At 52.2% G+C, this 15,704-nt stretch overlaps 1 protein-coding gene across 1 annotated transcript in view; it reads right to left on the reverse strand.

The window, feature by feature from the left end:
- The window catches only part of COMMD1 (copper metabolism domain containing 1), a 54,969-nt gene extending 44,632 nt beyond the window's left edge, over positions 1–10,337 (reverse strand). Inside the window, exon 1 of the mRNA XM_075266979.1 lies at positions 10,120–10,337. Within this exon, the coding sequence (XP_075123080.1) occupies positions 10,120–10,293 (174 nt within the window). The 5' untranslated portion in view covers positions 10,294–10,337. The remainder of the gene's footprint in view (positions 1–10,119) is intronic.
- Positions 10,338–15,704: the final 5,367 nt, after the last annotated feature.

Here is a 15,704-nt window from a genome sequence, read left to right on the forward strand (position 1 = left end):
TCATAAGTTCTACAAAGTGGTATAAAAACTACAACTTACCCTGCAAAACTGGAGCCCTAGGAGAGCAGAGCAGGGGAATATCTATAGTTATGGGGATCAGAATATGGCAATGAAATTATACCAGGTTAACTTTTTTTTTTTTTTTTCATGAAAAAACTATACATTTGGTATTGGTGATCCATTTCCATCCCAGGCGTAATATCTCCCCAATAAGTTTGTATGAAATAGTAAATGAGACTTATTATGAAGTGCAATTTATTCTGCAAAAAACAAGCCCTCGTATGATAAAAGTTATGGCTTTTGGAACACGGGGAGGAAAAAAAATGGAAACACCAAAACAGAAAGTTACCAAGTCCTTAAGGGGTTAAATGGAAAACCTGCACTGATTGGTGCCTATAGTAGTAATGTGTAAGCGTATATAGGTGATACCTAGGACATGTAGCTTGTACGGTATATACAGTGAGATACAGACATGGCCGCACCATGGGGGAGATCTGTGACTTACTGCTGCCATCTAGTGGCATAAAAGAGAAAGGCGGACAAGGTTTTTTTTTTTTTTTTTTATTCCTAATAGTTGCCCCCCCATTCTCAGTGTAAACAACATCTCAAGACTACCGCACCATGGTGAAAACACCTCCTAATGCGGCTGCAATCCTATGATCTTCAGTAATGCACCCCATTACAGTGTTAGGTAAGGAGGCGTTCACAGTAGCGTCGGTGTGCGATGCTAATGTCCGCGCAAAATCTTGCGCAGACATTAGTATCGGACACTAGTTGTGTCCGTTACAATTTGCATTATTTTAAATGGGACATCATGTGCGTCCTTTACTGTCCGTCCGTTTACAGACACTTAAAGGGATTCTACCATTAAACTACCTTTTTTTCTAACTACCACGTCGGATTAGCCTTAAGAAAGGCTATTTGTCTCCTACCTTTAGACATGGTCTCCGCCGCGCCGTTCCGTAGAAATACCGGTTTTAACCAGTATGCAAATGAGCTCTCCGCAGCAATGAGGGCGGGCCCCAGCCCTGAAACACCGATGAGCGCGTCCCCATTGCTGCCCGAGAGCTCTTTCCTGCGCCGCCTCCTTCTGCAGCAACTCCGCCTCTTCTGGCTTCTCTTGCTCTTGTAGTTCTATACATGAGCATAGAGAGGCCACCCCAAAATGGCCGCCGGCCGGCTCCTGTATTGAACTGCAAGAACAGCTACCCCAAAATGGCCGCTGGCTGGCTCCTGTATTGAACTGCAAGAGTGGCTACCCAAAAATGGCCGGTGGCCATTTTTGGTTAGCTGCTCTTGCAGTTCAATACAGGAGCCGGCGGCCATTTTGGGGTGGCCTCTCTATGCTCCTGTATGGAACTACAAGAGCAAGAGAAGCCAGCGGAGTTGCTGCAGAAGGAGGCGGCGCAGGAAAGAGCTCTCAGGCAGCAATGGGGACGCGCTCATCGGTGTTTCAGCGCTGGGGCCCGCCCTCATTGCTGCGGAGAGCTCATTTGCATACTGGTTAAAACCGGTATTTCTACGGAACAGCGCAGCGGAGACCACGTCTAAAAGTAGGAGACAAATAGCCTTTCTTAAGGCTAATCCGACGTGGTAGTTAGAAAAAAAGGTAGTTTAATGGTAGAATCCCTTTAAAGGGATTGTACCATTAAAACCCTTTTTTTATGTAGATAAGACGTCGTGGACATTAGCATCAGTCATTGGCTGTTGGACACCGACACTAGTGTGAACCCTAAGACACTAAGGCCAGGGTCACATCTGCACTGGAGTCTCCGCCATCGATTCCTCCTGCGCGCAGGACTCTTCTCTCTGTCAGTTTCGGTATAAAACCGACGGACACCATTATAGGCTATGGGCTCGGCAGGTTATTTAGCGGACGGGCTCCATCTCTGACGGAAAGGCGGACACTAGTGGGCACCCAGCACAACATGGCTTTGCTGCAGTTTCCATCACTTTGCTAATTCTGCAATGTACAACCATGATTACACGTATGAGCGGCAGCAGTGGTCACATGACTGGTATGGAGCGTCATTGATGGAGTAAGAAGTTCCAAGACCGTCAGGGGAACGGGAAGCATCGAAACAGAAGTGGTGCGGGATCGGTAAAGGGTAACTGGTCTGACAAGCACTTTAAAGGGAACCGGTCACCAGGTTTGGGGCCCCTATATCAGTAGTATGTCAGAGATTAGGCCCCAAATCTAGTAATCTCAGTCCCATCGGTCGGTGATCATTTTTAACATGCTTTAGATCAGTCCTGACAGTCCGATCCAGTGCAAAAAAGTGCAATGTCCTCTCCTTGGCTTGTATGGTGTAATGTGCACATGGCAGGAGCCACCACAGAGAGTCCAGGACTAGTCTCTGGTAAGGACATTGGTGTAAATCAAGCAAGTGCACAGGGGCCCGGTAGGTCAGGGGGTCCTACAACTACTGGTGCATTGTTAGACATCAGGGCTGGGGGGCTCTGCTCAATCCTGAGATGGTTGTAAACAAGGGGCCCATAACTGTTCTTACATAGGGGCCCTAAACTGTCTGTGCACCCCCTAAGATTGAAAGTAACCCCACTTTTCACTGGCCGGATGGGTCTCAGATTGCAAATTTCAGGGCCTTATAGCACCAGCATGACATGGCAGGTTCCCTTTTACAGAGCTTGACCAAGGGATGGGCTCCCCCACCCCCACGAAATTAATGAAGCTCCTTAGCTCCTCCTGGTGGCTGCTGGAAGAATTTTCTCTTTACTTTATTTTTTGTGCAGTTTGGGGGTGAGCAGCCCGGGCTGAAAAGGGGGAGGAGTCGCCAAATAGTCAAAATCTAGGAAATTTTCTATTTTTGTCCATTTTCAAGGACCTCTTTGTACACTCAAATGTATGTGGGATCTATGAAAGTGTGGCCCTCGGGTGCAAGTTGGCTGCGGAAAATTGAAGTTTTTCATGGACATTTTGCAGCTTGTCCGTGTGACTGTAGCCCGAGGATGGAAGCGAGACGGGATCGAGTCAGGATAGGTGACATGGCAGACGTAGGGCACAAGATCTATGGGGATATGGAGAGATAGGGCGACAAACAGCCAATATGGCAGATAGGACTAAGAAAAGCGCCATCTGGGGTCCCTAACTATACAAATAAGAACATTATAGCAATCTGAGGCACTTAAAGGAATAGGAGCTTAAAGGGATGTGCAGTGAACACTAGTTACTAATGTGTGTATGTAGCATTGAGTCTTCCACATTGTATGGGCGTCTATGAGACCCTTCTGTATGGCAGGATTAATAAGGTGCTGAAGGAGCGACCTCATGACCAAACTACAGTCCCATCAGGACTCCATTACGGGGTAGTAGTCCTATGGCGACATCATATAGAAGTACAACGCTGTGAGTCCGGGTCTCCAGACAGTTCAGTCTCAGAAATACTACCGGCAGGACAGAATACAATCACTAACATGGCACGTCATCATCAAGTCTGTCCGACCCCGCTACAGCCTGCTCCAAGTATCTGAGCTTAGCAGAACCGGAGGACAAATCAGTGTAATGTTTGTTTGTACATCACTTCATACAGGGCGCGGTGACCGGGATAAAAACCGCCATACTGTGTATACCGGCCAGATATACAGATCTATACATGGAGACATACACTCACCGGCCACTTTATTAGGTACACCATGCTAGTAATGGGTTGGACCCCCTTTTGCCTTCAGAACTGCCTCAATTCTTCGTGGCATAGATACAACAAGGTGCTGGAAGCATTCCTCAGAGATTTTGCTCCATATTGACATGATGGCATCACACAGTTGCAGTCGCAGATTTGTCGGCTGCACATCCATGATGCGAATCTCCCGTTCCACCACATCCCAAAGATGCTCCTCTATTGGATTGAGATCTGGTGACTGTGGAGGCCATTGGAGTACAGTGAACTCATTGTCATGTTCCAGAAACCAGTCTGAGATGATTCCAGCTTTATGACATGGCATTGCATTATCCTGCTGAAAGTAGCCATCAGATGTTGGGGACATTGTGGTCATAAAGGGATGGACATGGTCAGCAACAATACTCAGGTAGGCTTTGGCGTTGCAACGATGCTCAATTGGTACCAAGGGGCCCAAAGAGTGCCAAGAAAATATTCCCCACACCATGACACCACCACCACCAGCCTGAACCGTTACCGATACAAGGCAGGATGGATCCATGCTTTCATGTTGTTGACGCCAATTCTGACCCTACCATCCGAATGTCGCAGCAGAAATCGAGACTCATCAGACCAGGCAACGTTTTTCCAATCTTCAATTGTCCAATTTCGATGAGCTTGTGCAAATTGTAGCCTCAGTTTCCTGTTCTTAGCTGAAAGGAGTGGCACCCGGTGTGGTCTTCTGCTGCTGTAGCCCATCTGTAGCCTCAAAGTTGGACGTACTGTGCGGCGTTCAGAGATGCTCTTCTGGCTACCTTGGTTGTAACGGGTGGCTATTTGAGTCACTGTTGCCTTTCTATCAGCTCGAACCAGTCTGGCCATTCTCCTCTGACCTCTGGCATCAACAACGCATTTCCGCCCCCCACAGAACTGCCGCTCACTGGATGTTTTTTCTTTTTCGGACCATTCTCTGTAAACCATAGAGATGGTTGTGCGTGAAAATCCCAGTAGATCAGCAGTTTCTGAAATCCTCAGACCAGCCCTTCTGGCACCAACAACCATGCCACGTTCAAAGGCACTCAAATCACCTTTCTTCCCCATACTGATGCTCGGTTTGAACTGCAGGAGATTGTCTTGACCATGTCTACATGCCTAAATGCACTGAGTTGCCGCCATGTGATTGGCTGATTAGAAATTAAGTGTTAACGAGCAGTTGGACAGGTGTACCTAATAAAGTGGCCGGTGAGTGTATAAGCAGACCATGGACATTAAAGGGGTTGTCCACTATCAGACCAACACGGAGAGAAAAAGGTTATTGTTTGTCTAGTGTAAAGTTGTAAAAGTTCACAATATACTTTCTGTATCAATTTCTCGCAGTTTTCTAGATCTCTGCTTACTGTCAGTGGATAAAAATCATGGACACAACCTGGCCACGGGACGGACGGACAGACCCTGGCCATGGGACGGACGGACAGACAGACCCTGGCCATGGGACGGACGGACAGACAGACCCTGGCCATGGGACGGACACAGGTGCACAGCTCATTACAGCACAGTAATCAGACATCTGCCTGGTAAGGAGCTGTGCACCCTGTGTCCATCCCATGACCCTGGTCCATCCATCCCATGACCCTGGGCCGTCCATCCCATGACCCTGGGCCGTCCATCCCATGACCCTGGGCCGTCCATCCCATGACCCTGGGCCGTCCATCCCATGACCCTGGGCCGTCCATCCCATGACCCTGGGCCGTCCATCCCATGACCCTGGGCCGTCCATCCCATGACCCTGGGCCGTCCATCCCATGACCCTGGGCCGTCCATCCCATGACCCTGGGCCGTCCATCCCATGACCCTGGGCCGTCCATCCCATGACCCTGGGCCGTCCATCCCATGACCCTGGGCCGTCCATCCCATGACCCTGGGCCGTCCATCCCATGACCCTGGGCCGTCCATCCCATGACCCTGGGCCGTCCATCCCATGACCCTGGGCCGTCCATCCCATGACCCTGGGCCGTCCATCCCATGACCCTGGGCCGTCCATCCCATGACCCTGGGCCGTCCATCCCATGACCCTGGGCCGTCCATCCCATGACCCTGGGCCGTCCATCCCATGACCCTGGGCCGTCCATCCCATGACCCTGGGCCGTCCATCCCATGACCCTGGGCCGTCCATCCCATGACCCTGGGCCGTCCATCCCATGACCCTGGGCCGTCCATCCCATGACCCTGGGCCGTCCATCCCATGACCCTGGGCCGTCCATCCCATGACCCTGGGCCGTCCATCCCATGACCCTGGGCCGTCCATCCCATGACCCTGGGCCGTCCATCCCATGACCCTGGGCCGTCCATCCCATGACCCTGGGCCGTCCATCCCATGACCCTGGGCCGTCCATCCCATGACCCTGGGCCGTCCATCCCATTACCCTGGGCCGTATTTATTCACTGACAGTAAGCAGAATGAATGACAGCAAGCCGAGATATAGAAAACTGTGACAAATACAGAAAGTATATTGGAAAATTGCACAACTTTTCATTATACAAACAATAATTGTTCTCTCAATATTGGTCTGAACGTGGACAAGGCCTTTACATTAGAAGCCATTGAAATCCAGGGTTTAGCCATCTGACATATATAGATATATTGGTTCCTCCATGATGGCAGATGTCGGGGAGATATATAACCAGCGTTTCCAAGGCCAGTCTTCCCATCTTCCATGCAGGCAGAGGGTGCAGGTCGCTTATGACAAGGCGCACGTCTCCTCCTCAATGAAGTGCAAGCTCTGATATGTGTCGGCCGCTGTGGCCGTCTCTGGGCAGCAGTGTAGTGATGCCATTACAGCTCGCTCAACATTTCATGTACAGTAAGGGGGTGGTGCGGGGAAATTAATCACAAAGTAATCGAAAGCCAACTTATGGATGGAAACTTGTCCCTGTCGATTATTGCAATGCTTTTGCCTCCATGGCATCCGGTCTCACACGGACACTGGCTAATAGGAGATGTCACGAACTGTAAGCGATCCAATAAGAATGACTGATGTGTGACTAAGAGATGAGTGAACACTGTTCGGATCAGCTGATCGGAACAGCACGCTCCATAGAAATGAATGGATGCACCTGGTACTTCCGCTTTGATGCCGGCCGGCCGCTTAACCCCCCGCGTGCCGGCTACGTCCATTCATTTCTATGCGAGTGTGCTGTTCGGATCGGCTGATCCCAACAGTACTCGCTCATCTCTAGTGGCTAACAGACGCCTAAATTCAGTGGCCTGACATATAAATGGGGGTGCGTGGCAAGTAAAAAGGGGAGTGTTCTAGAATAATCACTTATTAATTGCAATCCAGGTAAAATGTTCAATTAATCGTGATATTACATTAGGTCAGCTCAGCCCTAGTAAGGGGGTCATACAATAGGGGACACATAAGTAGGACCCATGACAGTGCTAACCACAGCCTAAAGCAGAACCCCGGACTCCTCCAGCTACCCCGACAGTCACTGCAAGCTTCACAAGGGTTGTCCAGGCCCAAAATGATCTCTCATACTGATGACCTGTCCACAATATAGGTGATTAGTAAGTGATCTGTGGGGTCCGAGACCTGGACCCTGCACAATCCAGCAGCCTCTGCAAGTAGATGAGGAGTGCATGCAGCAGCGCTTCTGTTTAAGGAACAGCAATGCAATTCCCCAGGACCTGAAGGTGATTGATCCTGAGGACTTACCCCAGGATAGGTCATCATTAGCAGATTAGTCAGGGTCCAACACCCAGACCCCATCCAGATCAGATGTGTTACCTGCTGAATGCCATATACTAGGATATAACAAGAAGCAGCCATTCACATAAGAGAAGGCCAGCAGTTCCAGACATCATCACCTCAATCTACAGACTAGAAGTTATATACAGTGTACAGAGCTCCGTATACTGTAGTGGTGACATCTGGAGCTCTGCTCACATTCAGTCGTACAGGAGTAGAGCTCCGTATACTTTATATATAGCGTCCTGCAGCTGATCGGGACGAGATTTGGGTGTCGGACCCCCGCTGATATGATGCCCTATCCTGTGGATAAGTCATTGGTATCAATTACCTTCAGATCCTGGACATCCCCCTTAACGACCGAGCCGCCCCCCCCCATCATTTTTTTTTTCCTGTCCATGATGGCTTATTGTCTGTGGGACAATCTGTACTTTGTAATGGCCCCATTCCATGTCCTGTACAATATCCTGGGAAGCCAGAAACAAATTCAGAATGAGGTGGAATTGGAAAAAAATGTATTTGCGCCAAATTTTTATGGGTTTAATTTGACAGAATTCATTATGTGGTATAAATGAGACATTACCGGTATTCTGCAGGTCAGTACGATCACGGCGATACCAATCGTATATAGACGGAGAGCCGGACTGCTAAAACTGACTACACTGAAAGCGGAGGAGAGAAGAGCGCCCCCTGCAGGACTTCTTCCTCCGCCAATTTCTGGCACATTCTGCGGCAGAGACTCCAAGCACGGACGTGAACTTCATGCTTTCTGCCGCCATATTACAGACTTGCTTTTAGGTCTAAATACAACTGCTGCCCTGTGAACAGGTGAAGCCCGGACACCATGTCACACCTCAAGCTCCCGCTGTAGTACCACCTCTCATCCAGCAACACAGCAGTAATGTCAGTCGTCGCTCCGCTATATCCCCCCATCAGTGGTCTGACTGCTATAGCATCCCCCCCCCATCCCTATCAGTGGTCTCTCCGCTATCTCCTCCATCCCTATCAGTGGTCTCTCCGCTCTACTCCCCCCCATCCCGGTCAGTGGTCTCTCCGCTCTACTCCCCCCCATCCCGGTCAGTGGTCTCTCCGCTCTACTCCCCCTCATCCCGGTCAGTGGTCTCTCCGCTCTACTCCCCCCCATCCCGGTCAGTGGTCTCTCCGCTCTACTCCCCCCCATCCCTATCAGTGGTCTCTCCGCTATCTCCCCCATCCCTATCAGTGGTCTCTCCGCTATCCCCCCTATTTCTGTCAGTGGTCTCTCCGCTATCCCCCCCTATCCCTATCAGTGGTCTCTCCGCTATCCCCCCCTATCCCTATCAGTGGTCTCTCCGCTATCCCCCCCTATCCCTATCAGTGGTCTCTCCGCTATCCCCCCTATTTCTGTCAGTGGTCTCTCCGCTATCTCCCCCTATCCCTATCAGTGGTCTCTCCGCTCTACTCCCCCCCCATCCCGGTCAGTGGTCTCTCCGCTCTACTCCCCCCCATCCCTATCAGTGGTCTCTCCGCTATCTCCCCCATCCCTATCAGTGGTCTCTCCGCTATCCCCCCTATTTCTGTCAGTGGTCTCTCCGCTATCCCCCCCTATCCCTATCAGTGGTCTCTCCGCTATCCCCCCTATCCCTATCAGTGGTCTCTCCGCTATCCCCCCCTATCCCTATCAGTGGTCTCTCCGTTATCCCCCCCTATCCCTATCAGTGGTCTCTCCTCTATCCCCCCCATCCCTATCAGTGGTCTCTCCTCTATCCCCCCATCCCTGTCAGTGGTGTCTCCTCTATCCCCCCCATCCCTGTCAGTGGTCTCTCCTCTATCCCCCCCCATCCCTGTCAGTGGTCTCTCCTCTATCCCCCCCATCCCTGTCAGTGGTCTCTCCTCTATCCCCCCCATCCCTGTCAGTGGTCTCTCCTCTATCCCCCCCATCCCTGTCAGTGGTCTCTCCTCTATCCCCCCCATCCCTGTCAGTGGTCTCTCCTCTATCCCCCCCATCCCTGTCAGTGGTCTCTCCTCTATCCCCCCCATCCCTGTCAGTGGTCTCTCCTCTATCCCCCCCATCCCTGTCAGTGGTCTCTCCTCTATCCCCCCCATCCCTGTCAGTGGTCTCTCCTCTATCCCCCCCATCCCTGTCAGTGGTCTCTCCTCTATCCCCCCCATCCCTGTCAGTGGTCTCTCCTCTATCCCCCCCATCCCTGTCAGTGGTCTCTCCTCTATCCCCCCCATCCCTGTCAGTGGTCTCTCCTCTATCCCCCCCATCCCTGTCAGTGGTCTCTCCTCTATCCCCCCCATCCCTGTCAGTGGTCTCTCCTCTATCCCCCCCATCCCTGTCAGTGGTCTCTCCTCTATCCCCCCCCATCCCTGTCAGTGGTGTCTCCGCTATCCCCCCCATCCCTGTCAGTGGTCTCTCCGCTATACCATCCCCCATCCCTGTCAGTGGTCTCTCCGCTAACTCCCCCCCCATCCCTGTCAGTGGTCTCTCCGCTAACTCCCCCCCCCATCCCTATCAGTGGTCTCTCCGCTAACTCTCCCCCCCATCCCTGTCAGTGGTCTCTCCGCTATCCCCCCCATCCCTGTCAGTGGTGTCTCCGCTATCCCCCCCATCCCTGTCAGTGGTCTCTCCGCTATCCCCCCCATCCCTGTCAGTGGTCTCTCCGCTATCCCCCCCATCCCTGTCAGTGGTCTCTCCTCTATCCCCCCCATCCCTGTCAGTGGTCTCTCCGCTAACCCCCCCATCCATCCCTATTAGTGGTCGCTCCCGGTACCTTGATGATGCCTTGCATCTTGTCATGCAGGGCCCTGAACTCATCCGCCGGAAGCTCCGGGTACAGCTCCCTCTTCAGCAGCTCCTCCGTTATCTCGGTGTTGCCATAGTATCTGCTCTGGGCGATGCCATTCAGCAGCCCGCTAAGCGCTTTACTGCTCTCTGCATCAGCCATGACAGCAGCACGAGCACGTGACCGGCCACAGCCAAGTCATGTGACTGTAAGGCTGTGGTTGGCGGAAGAATGGTACTGCCATGTATTGGTTGGCAAGTGACCCTGTAACCACGCCCCTGAGGTTGGCGCCTCCTTGTGATAAATTTGTGTAAATGCCGCAAATCAGGAGACAGCGCGAGAGGTGCTGAGAGAGACCCGTGACGTCACTCATGTACTAAACATGTAGTGAGCGGCCAAGAGAAGAGGAGGAGGGGCCTGTCCTGCAACCAAACATGGGGCCTGAGAGGGCTGTCCCAGGGCTCCTGCTCTAGTACTGGCTCCAGCATTAGTACTGTCTCTGGGCTCCTGCTCTAGTACTGGCTCCAGCATTAGTACTGTCTCTGGGCTCCTGCTCTAGTACTGGCTCCTGCATTAGTACTGTCCCTGGGCTCCTGCTCTAGTACTGGCTCCAGCATTAGTACTGTCTCTGGGCTCCTGCTCTAGTACTGGCTCCTGCATTAGTGCTGTCCCTGGGCTCCTGCTCTAGTACTGGCTCCAGCATTAGTACTGTCCCTGGGCTCCTGCTCTAGTACTGTCTCCAGCATTAGTACTGTCCCTGGGCTCCTGCTCTAGTACTGGCTCCAGCATTAGTGCTGTCCCAGGGCTCCTGCTCTAGTACTGGCTCCAGCATTAGTGCTGTCTCTGGGCTCCTGCTCTAGTACTGGCTCCTGCATTAGTACTGTCTCTAGGCTCCTGCTCTAGTACTGGCTCCAGCATTAGTGCTGTCTCTGGGCTCCTGCTCTAGTACTGGCTCCAGCATTAGTACTGTCCCTGGGCTCCTGCTCTAGTACTGTCTCCAGCATTAGTGCTGTCTCTGGGCTCCTGCTCTAGTACTGGCTCCAGCATTAGTGCTGTCCCTGGGCTCCTGCTCTAGTACTGGCTCCAGCATTAGTGCTGTCCCTGGGCTCCTGCTCTAGTACTGTCTCCAGCATTAGTACTGTCCCTGGGCTCCTGCTCTAGTACTGGCTCCAGCATTAGTACTGTCCCTGGGCTCCTGCTCTAGTACTGGCTCCAGCATTAGTGCTGTCCCAGGGCTCCTGCTCTAGTACTGGCTCCAGCATTAGTGCTGTCTCTGGGCTCCTGCTCTAGTACTGGCTCCTGCATTAGTACTGTCTCTAGGCTCCTGCTCTAGTACTGGCTCCAGCATTAGTGCTGTCTCTGGGCTCCTGCTCTAGTACTGGCTCCAGCATTAGTACTGTCTCTGGGTTCCTGCTCTAGTACTGGCTCCAGCATTAGTACTGTCTCTAGGCTCCTGCTCTAGTACTGTCTCCAGCATTAGTACTGTCCCTGGGCTCCTGCTCTAGTACTGTCTCCTGCATTAGTGCTGTCCCTGGGCTCCTGCTCTAGTACTGGCTCCTGCATTAGTACTGTCCCTGGGCTCCTGCTCTAGTACTGGCTCCAGCATTAGTACTTTCCCTGGGCTCCTGCTCTAGTACTGGCTCCAGCATTAGTACTTTCCCTGGGCTCCTGCTCTAGTACTGGCTCCTGCATTAGTACTGTCTCTGGGCTCCTGCTCTAGTACTGGCTCCAGCATTAGTACTGTCTCTGGGCTCCTGCTCTAGTACTGGCTCCAGCATTAGTACTGTCCCTGGGCTCCTGCTCTAGTACTGGCTCCTGCATTAGTACTGTCTCTGGGCTCCTGCTCTAGTACTGGCTCCAGCATTAGTACTGTCTCTGGGCTCCTGCTCTAGTACTGGCTCCAGCATTAGTACTGTCCCTGGGCTCCTGCTCTAGTACTGGCTCCTGCATTAGTGCTGTCCCAGGGCTCCTGCTCTAGTACTGGCTCCTGCATTAGTGCTGTCCCTGGGCTCCTGCTCTAGTACTGGCTCCAGCATTAGTGCTGTCCCTGGGCTCCTGCTCTAGTACTGGCTCCTGCATTAGTACTGTCCCTGGGCTCCTGCTCTAGTACTGGCTCCTGCATTAGTGCTGTCCCTGGGCTCCTGCTCTAGTACTGGCTCCAGCATTAGTGCTGTCCCTGGGCTCCTGCTCTAGTACTGGCTCTAGCATTAGTACTGTCTCTAGGCTCCTGCTCTAGTACTGGCTCCTGCATTAGTACTGTCTCTAGGCTCCTGCTCTAGTACTGGCTCCAGCATTAGTGCTGTCTCTAGGCTCCTGCTCTAGTACTGGCTCCAGCATTAGTACTGTCTCTAGGCTCCTGCTCTAGTACTGGCTCCAGCATTAGTACTGTCTCTAGGCTCCTGCTCTAGTACTGGCTCCTGCATTAGTACTGTCTCTAGGCTCCTGCTCTAGTACTGGCTCCAGCATTAGTGCTGTCTCTAGGCTCCTGCTCTAGTACTGGCTCCTGCATTAGTGCTGTCCTGGGCTCCTGCTCTAGTACTGGCTCCAGCATTAGTACTGTCTCTAGGCTCCTGCACTAGTACTGGCTCTAGCATTAGTACTGTCTCTGGGCTCCTGCTCTAGTACTGGCTCCAGCATTAGTACTGTCTCTAGGCTCCTGCTCTAGTACTGGCTCTAGCATTAGTACTGTCCCTGGGCTCCTGCTCTAGTACTGGCTCCTGCATTAGTACTGTCTCTAGGCTCCTGCTCTAGTACTGGCTCTAGCATTAGTACTGTCCCTGGGCTCCTGCTCTAGTACTGGCTCCTGCATTAGTGCTGTCCCTGGGCTCCTGCTCTAGTACTGGCTCTAGCATTAGTACTGTCCCTGGGCTCCTGCTCTAGTACTGGCTCCTGCATTAGTGCTGTCCTGGGCTCCTGCTCTAGTACTGGCTCCAGCATTAGTACTGTCTCTAGGCTCCTGCACTAGTACTGGCTCTAGCATTAGTACTGTCTCTGGGCTCCTGCTCTAGTACTGGCTCCTGCATTAGTGCTGTCCCTGGGCTCCTGCTCTAGTACTGACTCTAGCATTAGTACTGTCCCTGGGCTCCTGCTCTAGTACTGGCTCCTGCATTAGTACTGTCTCTGGGCTCCTGCTCTAGTACTGGCTCCAACATTAGTACTGTCTCTGGGCTCCTGCTCTAGTACTGGCTCCAGCATTAGTGCTGTCCCTGGGCTCCTGCTCTAGTACTGGCTCCAACATTAGTACTGTCTCTGGGCTCCTGCTCTAGTACTGGCTCCAGCATTAGTGCTGTCCCTGGGCTCCTGCTCTAGTACTGGCTCCAGCATTAGTACTGTCTCTAGGCTCCTGCTCTAGTACTGGCTCCAGCATTAGTGCTGTCCCTGGGCTCCTGCTCTAGTACTGGCTCCAGCATTAGTACTGTCTCTAGGCTCCTGCTCTAGTACTGGCTCTAGCATTAGTACTGTCTCTGGGCTCCTGCTCTAGTACTGGCTCTAGCATTAGTACTGTCCTGGGCTCCTGCTCTAGTACTGTCTCCAGCATTAGTACTGTCTCTAGGCTCCTGCTCTAGTACTGGCTCTAGCATTAGTACTGTCTCTGGGCTCCTGCTCTAGTACTGGCTCTAGCATTAGTACTGTCCCTGGGCTCCTGCTCTAGTACTGGCTCCTGCATTAGTGCTGTCCTGGGCTCCTGCTCTAGTACTGTCTCCAGCATTAGTACTTTCCCTAGGCTCCTGCTCTAGTACTGGCTCCAGCATTAGTGCTGTCCCTGGGCTCCTGCTCTAGTACTGTCTCCAGCATTAGTACTTTCCCTGGGCTCCTGCTCTAGTACTGGCTCCTGCATTAGTGCTGTCCCTGGGCTCCTGCTCTAGTACTGTCTCCAGCATTAGTACTTTCCCTGGGCTCCTGCTCTAGTACTGGCTCCTGCATTAGTGCTGTCCTGGGCTCCTGCTCTAGTACTGTCTCCAGCATTAGTACTTTCCCTGGGCTCCTGCTCTAGTACTGGCTCCAGCATTAGTGCTGTCTCTGGGCTCCTGCTCTAGTACTGTCTCCAGCATTAGTACTTTCCCTAGGCTCCTGCTCTAGTACTGGCTCCAGCATTAGTGCTGTCCCTGGGCTCCTGCTCTAGTACTGTCTCCAGCATTAGTGCTGTCCCTGGGCTCCTGCTCTAGTACTGGCTCCAGCATTAGTACTGTCTCTGGGCTCCTGCTCTAGTACTGTCTCCAGCATTAGTACTGTCTCTAGGCTCCTGCTCTAGTACTGTCTCCAGCATTAGTGCTTTCCCTGGGCTCCTGCTCTAGTACTGGCTCCAGCATTAGTGCTGTCCCTGGGCTCCTGCTCTAGTACTGGCTCCAGCATTAGTGCTGTCCCTGGGCTCCTGCTCTAGTACTGTCTCCAGCATTAGTGCTGTCCCTGGGCTCCTGCTCTAGTACTGGCTCCAGCATTAGTGCTGTCCCTGGGCTCCTGCTCTAGTACTGGCTCCAGGATCCTGATCTAGGACTGTCTCCTGCTAGTGCCGTCTCCAGCTCTAGTGCTCTCTGGGCTCCTGCTCTAGTACTGTCTCCAGTTTAGTACTGTTACTCATACCTCCCAACTTTTTAAGACCCAAAAGAGAGACATAATATCTTGGCCCCGCCCACTTGTATGTTGACTACGCCCATTCTCATTCATTTTTCATGTACCCGCACACAGTATAATCTTCCTACAGTCACCTGTAAATTATATTCCCCCCCTCCATCTTTCCTAGTTTCATATAACCCCCTTTATCTGCCCCCAGTTTCATGTCCCCCCTCCATCTCTGCCCCAGATTCATGTCCCCCCATCTCTGCCCCCAGATTCATGTCCCCTCTATCTCTGTCCCCAGATTCATGTCCCCTCCATCTCTGTCCCCAGATTTATGTCCCCTCCATCTCCGCCCCCAGATTCATGTCCCCGCCATCTCTGTCCCCAGATTCATGTCCCCCGCCGATGAGTTGAAATCGGGACATGCCAACCGGGACTGCGGGACAGGACACCGAATTTGTGAATGTCCTGTGGAAATCGGGACGGTTGTGAGATATGCTGTTACTGTCTCCTGCTCTAGTACTTCCTCCAGCTCCAGTGCTGTCTCCCATTAGTGTGACCCCTGTAATACAGACCGCCTTTGCTCTCCACTATTATACTCAGCTCTATCTGTTTTCAGCGTGCAGACTTTTAATCGGGACCTGGTGCCCAAAATGATGAGACAACACCCAAAAAGCGGCACTGTCCTGTGTTATCTGGGATGGCTGGAGCAGTCCCCACCACTGCCATAATGGGGCGCACTTCTCATGCCCCTATGACAATTTTCTCTTGTTAAAAAATCACAAACTTGCAGATTTAACCCCTTATTGCTGGTGGCATTTTCCAAGTTTTGATTTTGACTCCCTGCTGTCCAAACCCCATAACTATTTATCCGGTCACCGCCATATGAGGCTTATTATCTGCAGGACACATTGTTCTTCATGATGCGACCGTTTATTATTCAGTGCGATGTGCGGGGAAGCCGGAAAACAATTCAGAAAATGGAGAAAAACGACATTTGTGCAACTTTCTGGCTT

The sequence above is a fragment of the Leptodactylus fuscus genome, chromosome 3 (genome assembly GCF_031893055.1).
Source record: "Leptodactylus fuscus isolate aLepFus1 chromosome 3, aLepFus1.hap2, whole genome shotgun sequence".
Lineage (NCBI taxonomy): Eukaryota > Metazoa > Chordata > Amphibia > Anura > Leptodactylidae > Leptodactylus > Leptodactylus fuscus.